This window comes from Micropterus dolomieu, linkage group LG05 (assembly GCF_021292245.1).
Source record: "Micropterus dolomieu isolate WLL.071019.BEF.003 ecotype Adirondacks linkage group LG05, ASM2129224v1, whole genome shotgun sequence".
NCBI classification, from domain to species: Eukaryota; Metazoa; Chordata; class Actinopteri; order Centrarchiformes; family Centrarchidae; genus Micropterus; species Micropterus dolomieu.
The window spans coordinates 11,327,823-11,345,539 of NC_060154.1; the positions used below are offsets into that span (position 1 = coordinate 11,327,823).

Sequence of the window (17,717 nt, forward strand, 5' to 3'; positions counted from 1 at the left end):
CTCAGAAATTTGATTTAGTTACACGTGCACCGCGACTGCATGCACACACACACTCCTTGCCTCCTTGGGGAAATTGACTCTGTCAATGCAATTAATGGGTTCCTACATCACAGTCAGAAAATAAAGGCATGCAGGGCAGAGCCTCCACAAACACACACACACACACACACACGCATATATGGAAACACATTAACAATGTGTGATCTCAGACATCAATTCACATAATTCTGAGCAATTTGACCACACAGTTTGAATGGGTGTTGAATATCTATTTGTGGAAAATAACTAAACTTCTTGTTTAGATTTTAATTTAATTTAGGGCTATGACCAACAGGGGGAACATTATAACTAATAATGTCGCTTGTTAAAACCCAGTGGGAACCACCAGGTTTGAAAGGTGAAGCCAATGTGGACAATAGTATGTAGGACCACCAGCCGGCTAGCTAGCCAGCCAGCTAGCTGGCAGTATCAAAGTAAACAAGGGTCCTAGAAATGCATGTTCTGGTCCTAGGATTGCAGTCCTGAAACTGCAGACTCCGGTACTGCAGCTACATACTACTCAATGTGAAAGTGGTTTCACCTGCATTCTGTCTAACTGCCATCAGTGGGCGACTCCACTGGTTAAAAAAGGATTCCAATTGTATAGAAGTCTATGACAAAATTACCCTACTTTTAACTTGATTTACTGTTTTAGTAAACACTTTCCTAATGAGTTTATAGTCCCAATCGTTAATTTCAAGTCTTCTTCAATACAGAATGATATTCACTTTGTAAATTATGGTCCCATTTAGAGTAAAATAGATGATAACACAGCTATGCTTTAGGGCATGGCTACCTTGTGATTGACATGTCACCACCACAGAGACCTGTCAGACGTAGCAATGTATGTCTCTCCTGAGCTCCACTCTTTCGTCCAAATATGGCCTCTTTTGGTTCCAAAAAACAAGATGGTGAAGGCCAAAATGCCAAACTCAAGGCTTCAAAATGGTAGCCAACAAACCATTGGGTGATGTCACTGGCTACATCCACTTCTTTTATATGTTCTATGGTTAAAATCTAAACAGACCTCTTATTGTTCAATTCTTATTAAAGTAGGATATTGTTGTCACACTAGAATGGGCAAATGGCTCAGAATTATGTGAAACTGATGTCTGAGATCACATTTTACATCAACTGTTGAAAACTGTTGAAAAATCAACATGTTATTACGAGTTAAAATAAAATCACATATTTTTTAACTGCTTGGCTTGCCATAGAAGAGTGAGAAACGCATACTTGACGGTCTCCAGCGGAGGTATTCCCTAGTAGCCAAATCACGACCTGCAGCTTGCCAGTGTTTACGACTCAGTTAATTTTGTTTCAGTGCACGCACAGAGAGATAGATTGTCTCAACAAACAGTATTAATGAAAACTTTTATTTTGGCGTCGTGTCGCCAGAGGCAGCATGACAGAAACACGTGACATGAAGATAGCCTACACTAGGCTATATGATGAGATGTTAGGCTGTGATTTGACCGAACCCCATTGTTCCCCTTCTTTTTTCAGGTTTGATAATTACACATAGGCCTAAACCCAAACGCCAACATCTCCGTCCTCACCCAACCTGTGTGATGACTGCCCAAATAGATATAGCCATCCCCCTCCAATAGACTCCCCCCTTCCTCCTTCCTTCCCGTCCTCCCTCCGCACCAGTCACATGGAGGTTAGCGGTGACCCATCGCTCCCTCGGTTCCGTGGCAGTCGCTCTCCCGTGCGCCTTGGAGACAGACGAGAAGCGAAACGCGCAAAACTATCGCGGCGCCTCGTCGCATCTATTCCCACGGAAAATCTCTCCGGAATCCGCTGAAGCCGCAGGTAAACGATACTCTGTTAAACGGGTTATTTTTAGTCACCCACCGCAGCGATGAGTGGCTGGAAGCCGGTTGTGAGCCCGAGTGGTGCTGCGCTGTGGTAAATGAAGCCCCGCTTGGTGTTCAGCAAGAATGAAGTCGAGGCGAGATAAGCTGAAGATCCCCTCTCTGACTCTGGAGTAAGTTCTGCTTTTCATATTTTTGTGCATGTGTGAAACCGCAAGTTATATTTAAAGTAGTAATAAGGGTGAAATAATAGTTGATGCGCTCATATATTGATGGTACTCCTGTGTACACCAGTGTTAACACACACTTTGTAATAGAAAGTGGCTGTTGTTCAAACCACAACTGTCACACGGCTCCCAGCTGTGAAACCAAAACAACCAGCTGAGCCTGATGAAAATGCAAATAAGCCCTCATGTTTTCTCAAAGGGCTATGGTTTGCTTGAGGCTTCATTATCTAGTTAACATTTTTAAATTACTCTTTTGTAATATGAAACATTTGTAGTATTTTTTAAAACAGGACTATTTAGCAGATAAGGGAAGTTACAGGTGTGTCACCTGTAACCAATATGTATTGAAATGCAAGTATTCTCAGCATTATCAGTAAAACTCAGGCTCACAATTGCTCCCTGCTATTAATCTTTAAACTGATTTATCCCACTGGATGTGGAGAAACCCAGCTTTCCGACCTTGGGCAAGGCATGGCAGGTTAAACTTGTAAAACCAAACAAGTGAAACAAAAAGGAAGTTGTGAAGATGAGGAGCTTGAAATATTTTGTCGAACGTTTTTGGCAGCTCATATCAGTGGAAATACTTTTTTCAGTTTCTCAATGCAGTTCATTTAACTTTGGACAAACCAAATGTTTCACTTTGTTTCAAAGGAACAGCTCATGCCTCAGTGTGAATTCTGTCCTCATGATGTTCTATTTTTTTTTACCAGCTCTATTGTCTCCTTTATTTTTTAAACCTCACATGAAGTCCTCGTCCCCCAATTCCTTCATGAGTCACGTGCTCCCCCTCACATCACCAACACAGACAAATGGCTCTCAGTCTTTGGGAGAACAGATATTTTATTTCACTATAATTGCAAACCTGTAAATCCTGTCTTCATCAAAGGACATGGCTGCAGTCTTAGATCTGCCCACTTTTCCTCCAGAGTGTAGCCTTTCTTTGTGGGGAGGGGGTACCTGCTGCCCATTAGATGCTGATCCATAAGGCGTAGGAGCTCCCTGCTCACAAGCCCATTCTCTGATCGATCCATCTGCCTCCTCCATGGATCACCACAGCATAGCATGTGCTGTTTTTGTTTCATTTTAATTTTCTGGCACTTAGCTGCTCGCCGCGCAGCGCTGAGATACAGAGGAGGTTTTTCACTCAGGAGGAGGTTCAGGCTTTGATAGTTGGCTATTGATGGACGCATCAGTCCAGACACACATTTGCTTGAAACAAATCTGTGACATATAGGTTTCAGGATGGGCTTGTTCGCCACCAGCGGTGCACAAATGACTAGAAATAAACATTATCTTGGAATAGGTGATGCTTCTTTATACAGTCTAAATTTGCTTGCCGCAATGGTTATTTTTGCAGTAAAGACAATCCTGCTGCTATCTTGCCACGGAAAGGTTGTGGCTGCCACTTGATTTCAGAATCTCCCTGAACGACCTCAACATCTGAGCAAATCAGAAATTCAGTGTGAATGACACCAGTGAGTCAGTCTGAGGTTTTCTACTCTCTACAGGAGTGTCCATGAAGTGCAGACAAAATGGAAATGACAGACGATTACTCACTCAAGCACCATTGAGGGCTTTGGTTTAGGGTTTCTGAAGGAGAAAATGTGTCAAGACAAAATCCAGTGAGTTGCATGTTTTGTGTAATTATGAGGCGGCACTACAGAGTGAGGAGTCTTTGTGCAAGGAGTACTTTTTCCTACCATCCTCCCTGCATTACTATGACAACACGTTCATTAGTGCTGTGGTAGCCAGTGCTGCGTTTAGCCCTGGGAAGCCTCTGCAGCAGTGAGACAATAGCAGCACTGTGCAGCCCACAAGGCAGAGCTTCCAACTGAGCAGGGAAATCAATAGAAAACAGCTTCGGCGCTGGGTCAGACCTTAGGATGGATGAGCATGCATGTTTTGATGCAAAAATAGTGCGCTAAGATGTGAAATGGTAGCCAATGATATTTATTTAAGGACAGTCTGAGGATTTCTTTTGTATACAGCGCTCAGGAACCCAAAAGTGTATTGTTCTTGAGGATTTTAGAAACTTGAAGAACATGGTCCTTGTCAAATTGATTCTGAAGTCAAGCCTATATCAACATCATAACATGCATAACTTCCTTTCTGTTGTGTTGACACCCAGCTGTCAACTTCCTGTGTTGTTTGAGCTCATGAGCACCCACTGCTGCATCCAACCACCCTGTAACAAACAATGCTAAAAGAGAGGCAGCAGCATTACTCGGCAGATAGATACAGAGTGTCAGTATCGGCTGTTGGCAATAGTCAGTGAGAGGCAGGCATCAATCTCTAACCTCTGACCAAAGCTCTGCTGCTGTCTGATGTCAGACGTTGGTGTGCTGAGGTGCTGAGTCAGTACACTAATCAATGTGAACATGTCTTGCTTTACAGTTTGTCGCCCACTTGCCAAAGCCCCACCCTCCTGAGCCCATGCAGCCCCTGCAGCCCCTGCAGCCCCTTACAAACCCTTCATCCCTGGAGGTAAGACAACCAGCTCACACACAGACTGTTTCTATAGATGCTAAGTGTTTTTAAAAAAAAAATCTCATCAACGAATGAGTTCATCACAAAACCAATAATTAACTGATCCACCTAACAAGTATTTTTAGTGTAGCGAAAGCTTGATCAAGCCAATTCATCTGTGCCATAGAGCTCCGTTGTTCTCTAAAAACATAAAAGAGCCACACTTATCCACAGTCAGGTACTATAGTTTATTTTAATTCAATCCCTACTACTAGAGCACCAAATGTGTATTAATCTGTCGGTGAAAATAGTCCCCAACAAACAACTATTTACTCCAGTTTGCGTCATGTTTGCTTAAAACTACAGTGTCCAGCTGTTTTAAAAACATTTTCCAAAATGAAACTATGTATTCTTGATCCCTTTTTAAAGATTTACATCTTTAGTAGCAGACAGACTTGGGGCTCAGAGTCACAGACAGGATTAAGTAGGAATATATTGATTGACTAAAACTGACTGTTTTTAGTCTTTTTTTCATGGGATTTGTTGGTAATAACAAAAGTATAGAATATTACTAGTCTTGTGCTTTAACCTCGTTTGGTTTTGGAAGTATTGGTGTGTACCAGTGAACATCTACTAATTCATAACGCCAAAAGCAACGAAGATGCCATACTATTTGCGATGTCACAAAAAATATTGAATCATATATGCTGCTTCAAAATACTATTGTTTTATTTGGTAAGAATCGTAACCTTTTTAAACAGTAGTTGACAAACAATCTCACAACAAGGTCTGTGTCAGTGCTTTTAATCGTATCACACAATCTCATCTTTAATCTACACTTGTCAGATTGGTCTGAGTGCCGAGGCAGGAAAAGCAGATGAGGGCCAAAACGCAAGACATGGGGAGAGTTGCAGATCATTTTGCAATGTTTAATCCAAAAGTATCTTACTGGCTTACAGATAGTCATTGCAAATAGTTATCCAAATGATAGTAAATCCAAACTTTAACCAGCCAGCACAAGCAGAGACACTAGACGTAATGGTGACACACAGCTTGAAAATGACATGGCAATGATCCAGCAATGATGGAAGAGCAGGCAGTATATACAATAAACAGGTGAGACACATCAGGTAATCAAGACAGGGAAGACACAGACAGGAAGCAATGCCAGACATGACAAGCAGATACTGACACTACAAAGTAAAACAAGAACGGCCAGAAATGCAGACAAACCATCACCCAGACGCAAACTGATTCTCAACATAAAACAGAAACAGGCAGACTTTGGACAAAGCATGCAGGATCATGAGAACAATAATATGACAACTGGGGCAAACCCCATTTGCTCAACAAGATAGTGTGATGTGACAAAAGCTCCAGAATATCTGCTAATCTGTGCTAACCCTTTGGTGTGATTGTTTTGTCAACTGTTTGAGGAACTGTTTTAAAAATACTACAAATTCACAAAAATAACATGAAGGAGTAGAGTAAAACTTTAATCTTCAGACCCCAATAAAACAATAACAGTAAACATAAGTGATCTCTGCTGAGTGGTTTTCCGAGTAGAGATAGGATAACTTCATTAAAAAGTATGAGATACAAATGGAAATATGCAGTAAGTCTGAGTTGTTTTTGTATATTAAGATGCTTCTGTTTCACCAGTGAAGACCTATCATTTATTAGTTGTCTCTAAGTCTATGTGAGTTGCTTGGCAACGGTGCTGTGTGCTGTGGAGGAAGGCAACACCGCAAACAGAGGAGGCTGCATCCAGCATGTTTCTGGATGTGTGAGCAGTGCTAGGCTATCACACCGTACACTGAACAGTAATTAATCCCATTTTGCTGTGGAAAAATGAGCAAATCTTAATAGGAAAAACCTCTCAGATGCGATAATAATCATGCCGTTTTCACACATTCTAAGTAATCTGATGCCACAGTATGGCAGATTGCACATTTGCTGGCAGCTCTCTTCACAGCATTTTGCATTGGAGACCCCCCCTGTTGTTTCACCATCTAGAAACATGTTCATTCTCTTGCATTAGATTCAATATTTGGTCTGTAAATTGCTTCCCTACATCAAACTTTGGTTGTGATACACTGAATATGTAGAGGTCTTGATGACATCATCATTCGTCAAGTAATGTTTATATGTAAGAAAAAAAAGAACAAATCAGACATGAAAAGCAGGGGACTTTTTAAATCATGTTAATGTTTATTAAAGGAAAGTAGTGAACTCCACAGACATGCAGCATTCTGATAATAATCATCATACATACACACATACAGTTCTCCTCACATTGGAAAACATCGTCATATAGGCAGAAAGCATACTGTATACTACTTTTGTTTTAGGTATCATTTCCAAAAGTGAGAGATTTGATTTTGACTCCTTGCAACTTATAGGGATTGTCAGTATTGGATTTGATCTTATTTATATTTATTATTTGAAAAAAAAAAGCACATTGATAATAGCATTTAGCTATTTTTTTAAATTGAGGATAATTAGAGGCTTATTCCAAATAAATAAATAAATTTTCACAATGTATTCAGATTCAGCATTCCACATACAGTGTACATTGCATGATGTTTTTGTTCTGATATAAAATTAAATTAAAATGGGTATTCTATATAAATACTGGCCTGGGTATGAACAGGTTCATTAGAGGTACTATATGCACCGGAATATACCACTGTTTAAAAGTTTGGCTAAGATCCTCCCTCTAACATACTCCTCATGGTATAACCCAAGAACAACTAACGCTACTTTCAAGTTCTGTAGGAAATCGCCAACATGACCAAAGGGGTCAACATGAAGGAAGTGTTTCTATGGCAATGGTTCTGACTTTAACTCTAACTTTGACCAAATAGTCTGCAGTCAAACATCACGTTTTAGCTTAATGTTGTACTAGAAGTAAAGATTGCCCTAACCATATATTGCATTTTTTAAAATGTATAAATTGCTCTTAAAATATTCTTCAGGGTCCTTTTGGCCCAAAATGTCTACATAATAATTGGGCAATGCTGGGCAATGCTGGGCAATGTCTCAAAAACAGGCAACATCTCATATATTTGAACAAGACTGATGTGGTAATGGATGACATGGACTGATTGCGTAATTTTTTTTGCAATCAGTTCAATCGAAAAAGTGAGCTCAAATGTTCAGACAGTGAAACTCACACAATCTTTTATATATCCTCATAGGGTTATATCACAATTTTTAGTTATTATTATTATTATTATTATTATTATTTCTAAAATTTACTCTGCATCTCCACTTACAGAAGGGGATAACTGTACTGTACTGTATCAGACATGGCACAGAACTATGAGCATCTCTGCCACTCAGCTGTGTAATACTAATGTAGCCTATAAATAGATAGATAAGATGTTAACTAGAGAAGATGTTTCTTCGGTGTTCAATGTTCAGCTGTAAATTGTTTTTGTAGCACTTGTGCAATGTAAGAGTCGCTGTGGAATTGAACTTATTTCACTCCTACTATCCTTAGCAGCCTCAGTTCTTTGGTCTGCCTTCCTTTGCTGTGTGATCAAAGTTGTTGCAAAGTCTTTAGCAGCTGTTGAATCAAACTGAAAATTTCCCCAGTGCTGCTTTTCAACAATGAGGGATAGTAGTAATACAGAAAAGAACATGAGTAATCCGAAACGACAGGTGATAAATTCATAGATGTACTTCACTCATCTTTGCATGGTTTTTATTATGTTATGTGAACTTAGTAGTAAGTAATGTTACTGTATTTTATTTTTAGGACAGGGACAACAGAAGAAAATAGTCTTTTGGGCTCTTTCTAGGCTTTTGTCTGTTAATGAATGAGCGTTATCAGAGACGATAAAAGCCAATCGTCTGCTTTTAATAGCCAACGCGGGAAACATAACATATACTTCTACTGCGTGGTGACGCATGTGTCGTAGAAGGATAACCGATCGGGAAAACTGCTTTTTAAACGTCATTTTGGGGCAAAGTGGTCAGCGATTTTTATTAGATTTTACTGCTGATTCTATTCCTGTAGGTTTTATGTCCCGGTGACCAGTTTAAGTGCAGTTCTGGCTCTCTCCCCATTCATTCAGATAGGAGCCTGGTTTTGTTAGTTCGAAATAGCTGCCCGGAGGCGTTGCCAAGATGGCTGCTGAATGGCATGACTTGCCTGATAAGGACATTGGCGTTATCCCATTTGTTTTTTAAATAAACCTTTATTTAATTTTTATTAAACATTTATTTATTTAACCAGGAAAGGCACTTTGAGAATAAAAATCTCTTTTCCAAGAGGGTGCTGGAAACAATAAACGTATAAATAAAGTGCCAGTGAACCTTATTACACCAAAATTACCAAAGTCACTCTAGGTATTTTTTGGGGTCTGTACAGCCAGAACTTAAAATAAAATCAAACTTTTGCTTTGTAGGAAAGGCAGCAATCCCATGAGCAATTGTACTGATAATTTTCAATCAAAAACACAAATCATTGATCAAGCAGGAATGGTTCCAGCTTTTTAAATGTGAATGAAAGATTTGCTGTTTTTTTATTTTAAAGAATTGAAAGGGCTTTGGACTGTTGGTTGGGAAAAACAAGCAATCTGAAGTAATCACCTTTTTCGTTTACTATTTTCAGCCATTATATAGACTAAATGGTTAATTTAGCAGTTATAGTTTGCAGCAGCAGTGAGGAGCCGGAGGGAACGAGCAGCACTTGAACGCAGCGTCACGCTTTCGCTTGCTTCACACCGAAACACACACGCAGCCAGCAGCGTCTGTTTGGCCCGAACTAAACGTGTGCCACTGCCGCGTGAACCGTGTTACACGCGCACACACACCAAACAACCCCCCATGGATTTAATGTTTCCGGGACAGCACCGCGGCCAGAGAGGCGACCGGGGGATGTAACGGGAGCTTCAGAGCTGTTGGGTCTAGACTCGGTGTGAATACAAAAGGAACAGCCGAGGAGACGAGGCGATGGCGGGGAGAGCAGCAGCAGAAGCAGCAGCGGGGGGAGTGGGTTTCTCAGCGACCCGTGCTTCAGTTTTCTGAAATCACCATTAAGTTTGAATTGGGGGTTAAAGGAAAAAAAACCCTCCAGCATGTCGGATCCGAGTCACTGGTCCGCGGTACCTAGCCAGAACAAGTCTCATTTTGTTCCGGGAGCGTTGCTGAAGCGCTCGAAAAGGTAACGTTAATAGTTTGGAAGAGTTCGGATGTTGGAAGAACACGAGCTAACGTTATAGTTTGACGGTTCGTTTGCGATTTTGTTATGTCAACATTATGTCATATGTTATTGTGAGATTTCACAGGGACGTTATGAATAAAAACATTCCCAACATAAGCTAGCTCCTCTCACAAAGCCGATTGCTCTAACGTTTGGTGAACCTTATTCCTGAGTGTGTGCCGATAGAAATGCTTTTGTGTAGAAAACAGCAACTGAAAGCAGCTAATATTTTCTCTAAAAAGAATATTTTCAAAGGTAACACCTTTAAGCGAGTGGTCGTAGGACTAGAAAAGGGCCATATTAACGTTAAGTAAAGTCCATTTACGTTTGCAAATATTAGACGCAATAATTGTTAGTTAAGTTAACGTTAATGTTACAGTTGTCTTTGAAATTGAATTCAACAGCAAGTCCCATTGGATAAACTGTAGATGCAGTTGACACATAACAACTGTGCAGATGGACCAATGGAAGACAAAACATCTCTCATATGAAGAACTTCTCTCTTTATATTGGTGTCTTTTGGTGTGAAGATATAAACTGACTGGAGGACATAGTTAATTGTTTGTCATGTTCACTGTTAGATTACTGGTGTTTAAAGCTGCAGCTGTTGAACTGAATGAACTGAGGCATTGGCCTGTTTATTTATCTCGTCAATTGTCTTTTTGGTTAATAGTCTATAAAATGCCCAGTAAAGTCTCCCAGAGTCCAAGGTTATGTCAAAACCCAAATATATTCAGTGTGCAATCATATAAAACAGGGAAAAGCAGCAAATCCTCATGTTTGAGAAACTGAAAACTGCAAAAAATGTAGATTTTTAGGATGGCGAACAATCATTTGAGATTGTGGAACTGGCATTTTCGCTCAGAAAATGGCATAAGCAATTAATCAATTATTAAAATAGTTTAATTTTCTGTCAGGCCTATATTCGATTAATTGACTAATAATTTAAGGACTATTGTGGACCTTTCACCCTGGTGTCACAGCAAAATCTGCTCAGTTGATTGTTATGCGTCAAAGTTTGATCCTTCTTTTCAGAACCAGAGGATTATTTAGTACCCCCTCCCTCCCTTTATATAAATACACACACATACACTTGGGCCTTGGACATCTGTGGCTCAAGCTGGGCCTGCTGTTGCTGTCGGAGCACACACTCCCTTCAGCCTTCAGTCTGTTGACAGGAGGTTTCCTTTTTGTATTTTGGCTCTCACCAGTTTTCCCTCTTCGTCTGACGCGGCCGTGCTTGTGTGTTATGCATCTGCCCGCAGATTAGAGTTGTAGTTACATAAACATTTCTCAAGGCAGAGCTGCTGTGAAGGCGGAAATAATCTCATCGGTTGAGTTAAATCTCAGTGGGCAGAGAGAAAGAAATCTCAGTTCAGTATCATAAGCCTTATCTGTACTCGCCCATGAATTTATTTTTGGTAACTGCAGAGCTGCAAGTGTTCAGAGGATTTTCGGAAACCTTAGGTCTTCCTGCGGTTGCCAACATCATCCTGTCCGTCACACAAATGCATTGCTCTTTGTAGCTCAAGATGTGAACTTGATAAAGTTACAAATGCAACTTCGGTTTTATGAATTCTGAATGGTCTCCTGCTCATGTGCATGATCGATATGACTTATGGACAAATCTGCAATGGAAACTATAAACTGCATTACTGCCCTTGTAATAATGCAAAGAAGAAATGTCACTATTGTGCGATGAATTATGGGACACATTTGATTACCAATCTAAAAGAGTTACGGTAAAATGTATTAAATGTACTGCAGTTTGTTATTTTTTTCAGATGCGACAAACGTGTGCAGTTATTTACATCAAACTGTCAAGTGTAGTTACTAGGACAGATCCTGATGCTGACTGAAAACAACAAGAAGTACAAGAGGAGCAAGCTGATGTTATGAAGCCTAGCACTTGATCACTTTACTGTCGATTGACAGAAAAATACTCTGCTACTACTTTGATGATCGACTAACAGTTTTTAAGTGTTTTTCAACACAAATGGTGAAAAATACTAGACATTCTCAGGTTCTAACTTCACAAACAGTAGGTCTACAGTAGGTCTTCATTCATAAACCAAACGATAAATGGAAAACATTACTTTTGTACTGATGAAAATAATAATTAGTTGCAGCCCTAAAGTTGAGTAGAAAAAAAGAAGTTACTGACTATTATATATCTTTACAAAAGACAATATAGTGTGCTACTGAGCTAGTCTGGCATTTCCAGACCTGTGCTGTCAAGGATCGCAGTGCACACCCTTGTTTACCTGTTGCGTTTGAACCAGCAGAATCTGTCCATCTGACGATAAACTGGTTTGCACGCCTTTGAAGACCTGTCTCCACGCTACATTTGTGCTGTAGCAGTGCAGGAGAAAGCTCTGTTGAACACACCCCCAATAACCATTTGTTAATTCAACAACACTAAATTAACATTGACTTTGTTAGGCTTAATTACTTTTTTACAGTATCCTTTTGTTTAATCAGGGATATCTATCTTGTTATGTGAAAAACCTTTCTTCAAATTGAGCAATAACTAGTCCTAAACTAAAATAGGCTTTTAGGAAACAATTTGAACAAGTCAGGAAACTAACATTTAAAATGGCGCAGAAAACAAAATTGCAACTAAACCATATTAAAAATATAATGAAATTATGAAATTATATAAGAAACACTAATTTAAAAATGGAAATAAAAAAAACCTTCCACATAAAACTGTACGTCCATGCATGTTTCCCCTACTACCAGTTCATACCCAGCCTCCTTCTGGTTTGCACACAAACCCTGATGTGTTTTGGTGTTGTTCAGGCTTATTCAGTGTGGCACAATAGTTCCAGCTTAGTGGATCACAGTCTGCTACTTTAGAGGTCAAGTGTCTTCTTAATCTGCCCAGTATACACTATCATAAAGTGTCTTGTGTCCTCAAGCTGCTGTTCAGTACTAACACAAACACACACTTGGATATAAATACATGCTAAAGCATTGCATGAGTCAAACATGTAATTATAGGCGGATGGACCAAGGGCCAAAATGATTGCACTCAGCTTAAAGATACACACCCAAGTTTTTTTCTTTCTGGATTGGTTTATCGTTCAGCTTAACTGTGTAGTGATTAAAAAAAACCCAGCAGGATCATCCATGTGTTCCCATTAAATAATTTCCTCCAGGGTTCGAACGCCTTAGCAGTGACACAGTGCTCTAAGTGACAGTTTTAGATTGTTAATATCAATTTAAGAGGTGAGAAATGACAACTTTTAGCAGAAGCTTGCTAAAAAAATAGGACAATGTTGTGACAACGAGGCAGTGGTAATGGATTGACCAGAAACACTGCAACCCATATGTCAAAGTAGCCTGTCAGAAAGAGGTTAAGACACCTGCCTAGTGTAGTTTACCCATTTTACCAATGGGAAATCTTGAAAATACTGCAAAGCATCACTTGAAATATTTATAAGATAAATCTGTCTGTGTCAAATTAATTGAGTTCCTTATATTTCATATTTCAAATCCACATGTTACTTAATACAGAGCACAAACAACTTATAATTACCAGGAGGGTTAGACTTCTTAAATGGATAATTCTTGTTTCTTGCTGTTGCAGTCAACAAATGCCAGAAGCATAAATCACAGTTGTGATTTATATTCGACAGTAGTGTTGACACATTAGGTGTTAATGCTTTTTCACTTATCAGATACATTAACCTGGGGGACAATCTCAATAATGGTGACATTCCACTGTGGTGTTTGAATTTAACTGGCTCACTGGTCATGACAGTAACTCAGTATGCAAACTACCACAGAGACATTTTCATACAAATTGTGGTGAGAGATGCAGGTGAGTCGTGTGTTGGGGCTGGCAGTCGGTTGATTTTTCTCTCTTTTCCTGCGTGCCTTTCAGCTGTCGCAGCAGCAACAGGAAGAGCCTCTGTGTCGGAACGCCATCACCCACGCTGTCCCGGCCGCTCTCCCCACTCTCACTCCACACTGGTAAGATCTTTATCTACCTTTGGTAACCTTTAATTTAAGGTCCTATCCCCAAAAGACATGTTAGTACTTCAGTATACTTCATGTAGTGAAGTCAAAAAAATGCAAGTGCACATAGCAGCTTAAATACCTTGCAGCATTGTGCTCATTTACAAGTAATCTCACAAGATACTGTATTCGTAGTTTTCACATGACGTCAAATTCCAAGGAAAACGCTCCCCAGGAGGGCAAAAAAGACGTTATTTTCCGCTGCCCACCAACCAGGAAGCAAGTGATACACTGTTACTTTGAGTTTGTTACTTTTGTGTTGCCAAACTGCTGGATGGTTGTTTTGCATTCGGATGCAGTAATCAAAAAGGAGACAAGCCTGAGCTGTGTTAGGTGAGGGATTCCCTACAAGGTAAACGTAAACATTACCACAGTCAAGCGCTGGCAGGGACCTAGCGGTTTTTAATAGCAGAAATATGGAGCGGATGCTTTATGGATTGCAAGTGCCCAACACTTGCAGTTTGTGTCCATATCTATCTTTTTATTGAGTTAAGAGGTGATCCAAATAAAATGTAACGGCTTTTGCGGCGTCTCTATGAGGGAGTCCGGTGTGAGCTGCTAACTCGGTCTGTTGTTTTGCCCTGCAGGGTACTGCGCATGTCACATGACTGAAAACTATAAATTGATTTGAAGTTTCCAGAGTTGCACAATATTGCCTCAAAAAAGTATAAACTGCAGTATGGTGGCTTGGCATTTAATTAACCTTTACACTTGACTTTCTGGTGTTTATTGTGTTTTAACAACTTTATAACTATGCCCTGGAGACACATGTCTGCACCAACGCAGTTCACTGCATTGTTTCCTGATTCCAGGTCTTGCAATTTAAAGGTGACCTATTATTCTTTCCTGTATTTTCTGTCATATGTAAAATGTTAGTGTCGGATGTTAATGTTAAACATGGCCAAAGCTTCAAATAATGAGGTAAACGTATTTAAAAAAAGTCCCTGTGAGCCAAAACCTCAGATTTCCCACTTTTCTGAACGCTCCGGTTTCAACAGTTTTTTTTTTCTACTCTCATCTCCGTATGATGTCATACAGAGCCGGTTTTCTATATATGGTCATTTGCGTACAGCCCCATCCTCCTGGCAACAGCTGCGTTCAGTCTGTCCTCTCAGCCCAGGACGACACGGCAGTCTGTTGAAGTTGTTTAATATGTGCTTTTTCGGTTGCGAAGGAAAAAGCGCCAAACAAGATTGGATATGTTTTTTTTTTTGTTTTTTTTCAGGCCAACAGCCTGGTAAACACGCTTCAGGGACATGTCCAATTAGAAGACAGTGGGCTCACAGGGCCAGTATAAGATGCAAAGCCACTATTCAGGAGTCACATAACTACAATAAAGGGTAAAAATGCAGTGTAATGGGTCACCTTTAAATACAACAGGATAAACTCTGTGGTCTTCGGCATGTCCACTGAGATATTTCAAAATATGAGTATCAGTTCAGATCAGGCCCAATATGTTTAGGCGTTTTGGTGTTATTTGGGGACTTCCAAGTTTAAATGGTGTTGTTCTCACCTGACTAAACACTGGAGATATAGTTACACACTCAGACACAAATGTCAGTGTGTTTTATAAATGGCATCTAATGAAGATGCAGAGGAACACATCACTGTTTCTTATGTAGCATGCTGCTGAAGTATCGGCTCCTCTCACATTCATGTTTGTAAGCTGTAGGGCACCTTGTCTTGCCACACGCTCACTAATACAAGATTAAGCTTGTTCAACTCTTAACTTGTAAGCCGCACCATAGCCAGTATCTGGGTGACACTGCAGAATATTCAGACATATTCAGATGACGGCACACCTGCGGTTACGCAGCAGCTATTAATTAAATTCTTAACAGAGTTGTTAAATTAATGGCGCACTGGGTCTGTCAAAGGCAGTCACTAATGTAGGAATATTATTGCACAAAATACAGTGTGAAGTTGTCATTAATGAAATCTAAATGTCATTTCAGTGCAGAGTTGTGTGGTCTTAATTGGTCCGGGTTAGAGGAGGCAGAGCGAAATTGAGGGAAGAATGGAAAGAGAGGGAATGTAATGACATACTGCAGAGGAGAGATTATTGTTAATTCAGAAAATAAAAGTGAAATTAAAAAGAAGCATTGAATCCTGAACATTAGAGATGCACAGATTGCAATTTTGTTGGCCAATTTCCAATTTTTTAAAAGTCTAACCTGCAAACTACTTCTGCTAATCTGCTCAACTTGCTTTTCCCCTTCAGACACACCTACACCTGTCTCTCTGTTCTCCTCTCTGTATGTATCTGCTCTGTTGGCTTTATTTGTCAGCAGTTTTATAAAGTTGCGTTTTGGATTTTTTTCACCCACAATTCCGTTTAACAGTAGTGGGTGAGCCGCACGTGGAGGAGGCTTGTTGTTGATAACAAAGCCTATTGAGACCAACTTGGTCAGCACCAGCAGGTGTTCAGTGTTGCTTTACCTGGCCCATGCTTTTATAATATCCATCATGTCCGCGTCTTCTAATTTAAATGTGACCGGCATAAAGTGAATATCTGAGACTGATCCAACTGATTGGTATATCTCTACTTAACACTTTAGTTTCATTATTCATATTAATTCAACAAGACAAACACTTTGTCTACTTCCACAAAACAGATTCCAGTCCCCAGTGGATCCTAAATGTTTGTGGCAAACACAGTAAAGGTTAATATAAAATAGAAATTGTTGTTAAATTATTGAGACCAATAACTTATTGGTAATTATTGTGATTATAGCCTGACTGATACTGGAGTTTTAATGCCGTTATTGATAAATTAAAAAAAATCTGATATATCGGTCATTTATTTATACATTTTTAAAGCCAAGCACATAACAAAGAATCTTCATATGGATCCCTTAGATTAGATTTTTTGTAGGTTTTTTGACAAGATACAAACTGAGTGGGACAATTTACAGTTGAAAACCTTGTCCATGCTGCCTGGTCGATAAACTATGTAAATATCTGAATTATCTCAAACCTAGTTATTGTCCGTCATGTACACAATATATCTAATATCTGTGAATATATCGGCCTGGCTGATTTATCAGTTTAGCCCTAATTGTGATCAGGATATTGACATTGAAGCGAGTTCCTCCATCACTACTCAGCCCTAGAACATCTTCAAGTCAATTTTGAAATAGAAGTGCAGAAAGTATCGAGAACTGAAGGGCAGGCCATTTCTAAATGGTTGTTGTCCTTCTACTTTGTGAATCAACAGTAGTAAACAGCCCCTTAATGCCATGAAGCAGCAGCACTCTTTGAAAAGAGCTTTTCTCAAGAGCTCCTCATACCCAGCCGTATGTGGACATGCTCCCTTTTGAACTCAATCATGCTGCGGATTATCTGATCACTGAGTGCTATCAGGCTCTAATTGGGTGTCTCTCTTGTGTCCTGGTACTGGTAGTCAACCACAATCTCTAGTGTACCCAGACCATCCAGACTCTAGTGAGGCCAAACTGGATGAAGCTTCCCCCCTGAATTTAGACTGGTGGTTGATACGTACTGTGATGTTTGGAAAAGTAATACCAAGATCATATGTTGGACCTTTCTGAAGTGATGGTTAATGCCGCTGGGCTTTGCATTGATTGAGGGGTTCCTGAGTATACATGATGTCATTCTTTTGGGAACATTTCCACTTACCACTTCCTCTCTGTTTTATTTTCACAAGTTTATTATTAAAGTTGTGAATAATACCGGTATTAACTTTGTCTGTCCTCTTTCAGCTGCGAGCAGCCCTCTAGACAGCCCTCGTAATGTGTCGACCAGTGCCTGCCTCAACTTTCCATTTGCCCGAAGGTATGTCAGCACTGCTTTTATTTTATTATTTTTTTTTTTTACCCCTGAAGTGATATATGTGTTATCTTACATGTGAGGGATTACAGATTATTATGATTGTATTCCATTAAAATGCCTAATAAAATGATTAACTAGATT

The 17,717-nt window shown here is 39.8% G+C and overlaps 1 protein-coding gene across 1 annotated transcript in view; it reads left to right on the forward strand.

Moving 5' to 3' along the window:
- The first annotated feature begins 1,449 nt into the window (after nt 1-1,449).
- mast3b (microtubule associated serine/threonine kinase 3b) overlaps nt 1,450-17,717 on the forward strand; it is a 43,823-nt gene continuing 27,555 nt past the window's right edge. Inside the window, exons 1-4 of the mRNA XM_046049501.1 lie at nt 1,450-2,029; nt 4,478-4,567; nt 13,651-13,739; nt 17,507-17,579. Of these exons, the coding sequence (XP_045905457.1) occupies nt 1,983-2,029; nt 4,478-4,567; nt 13,651-13,739; nt 17,507-17,579 (299 nt within the window). The 5' untranslated portion in view covers nt 1,450-1,982. The remainder of the gene's footprint in view (nt 2,030-4,477; nt 4,568-13,650; nt 13,740-17,506; nt 17,580-17,717) is intronic.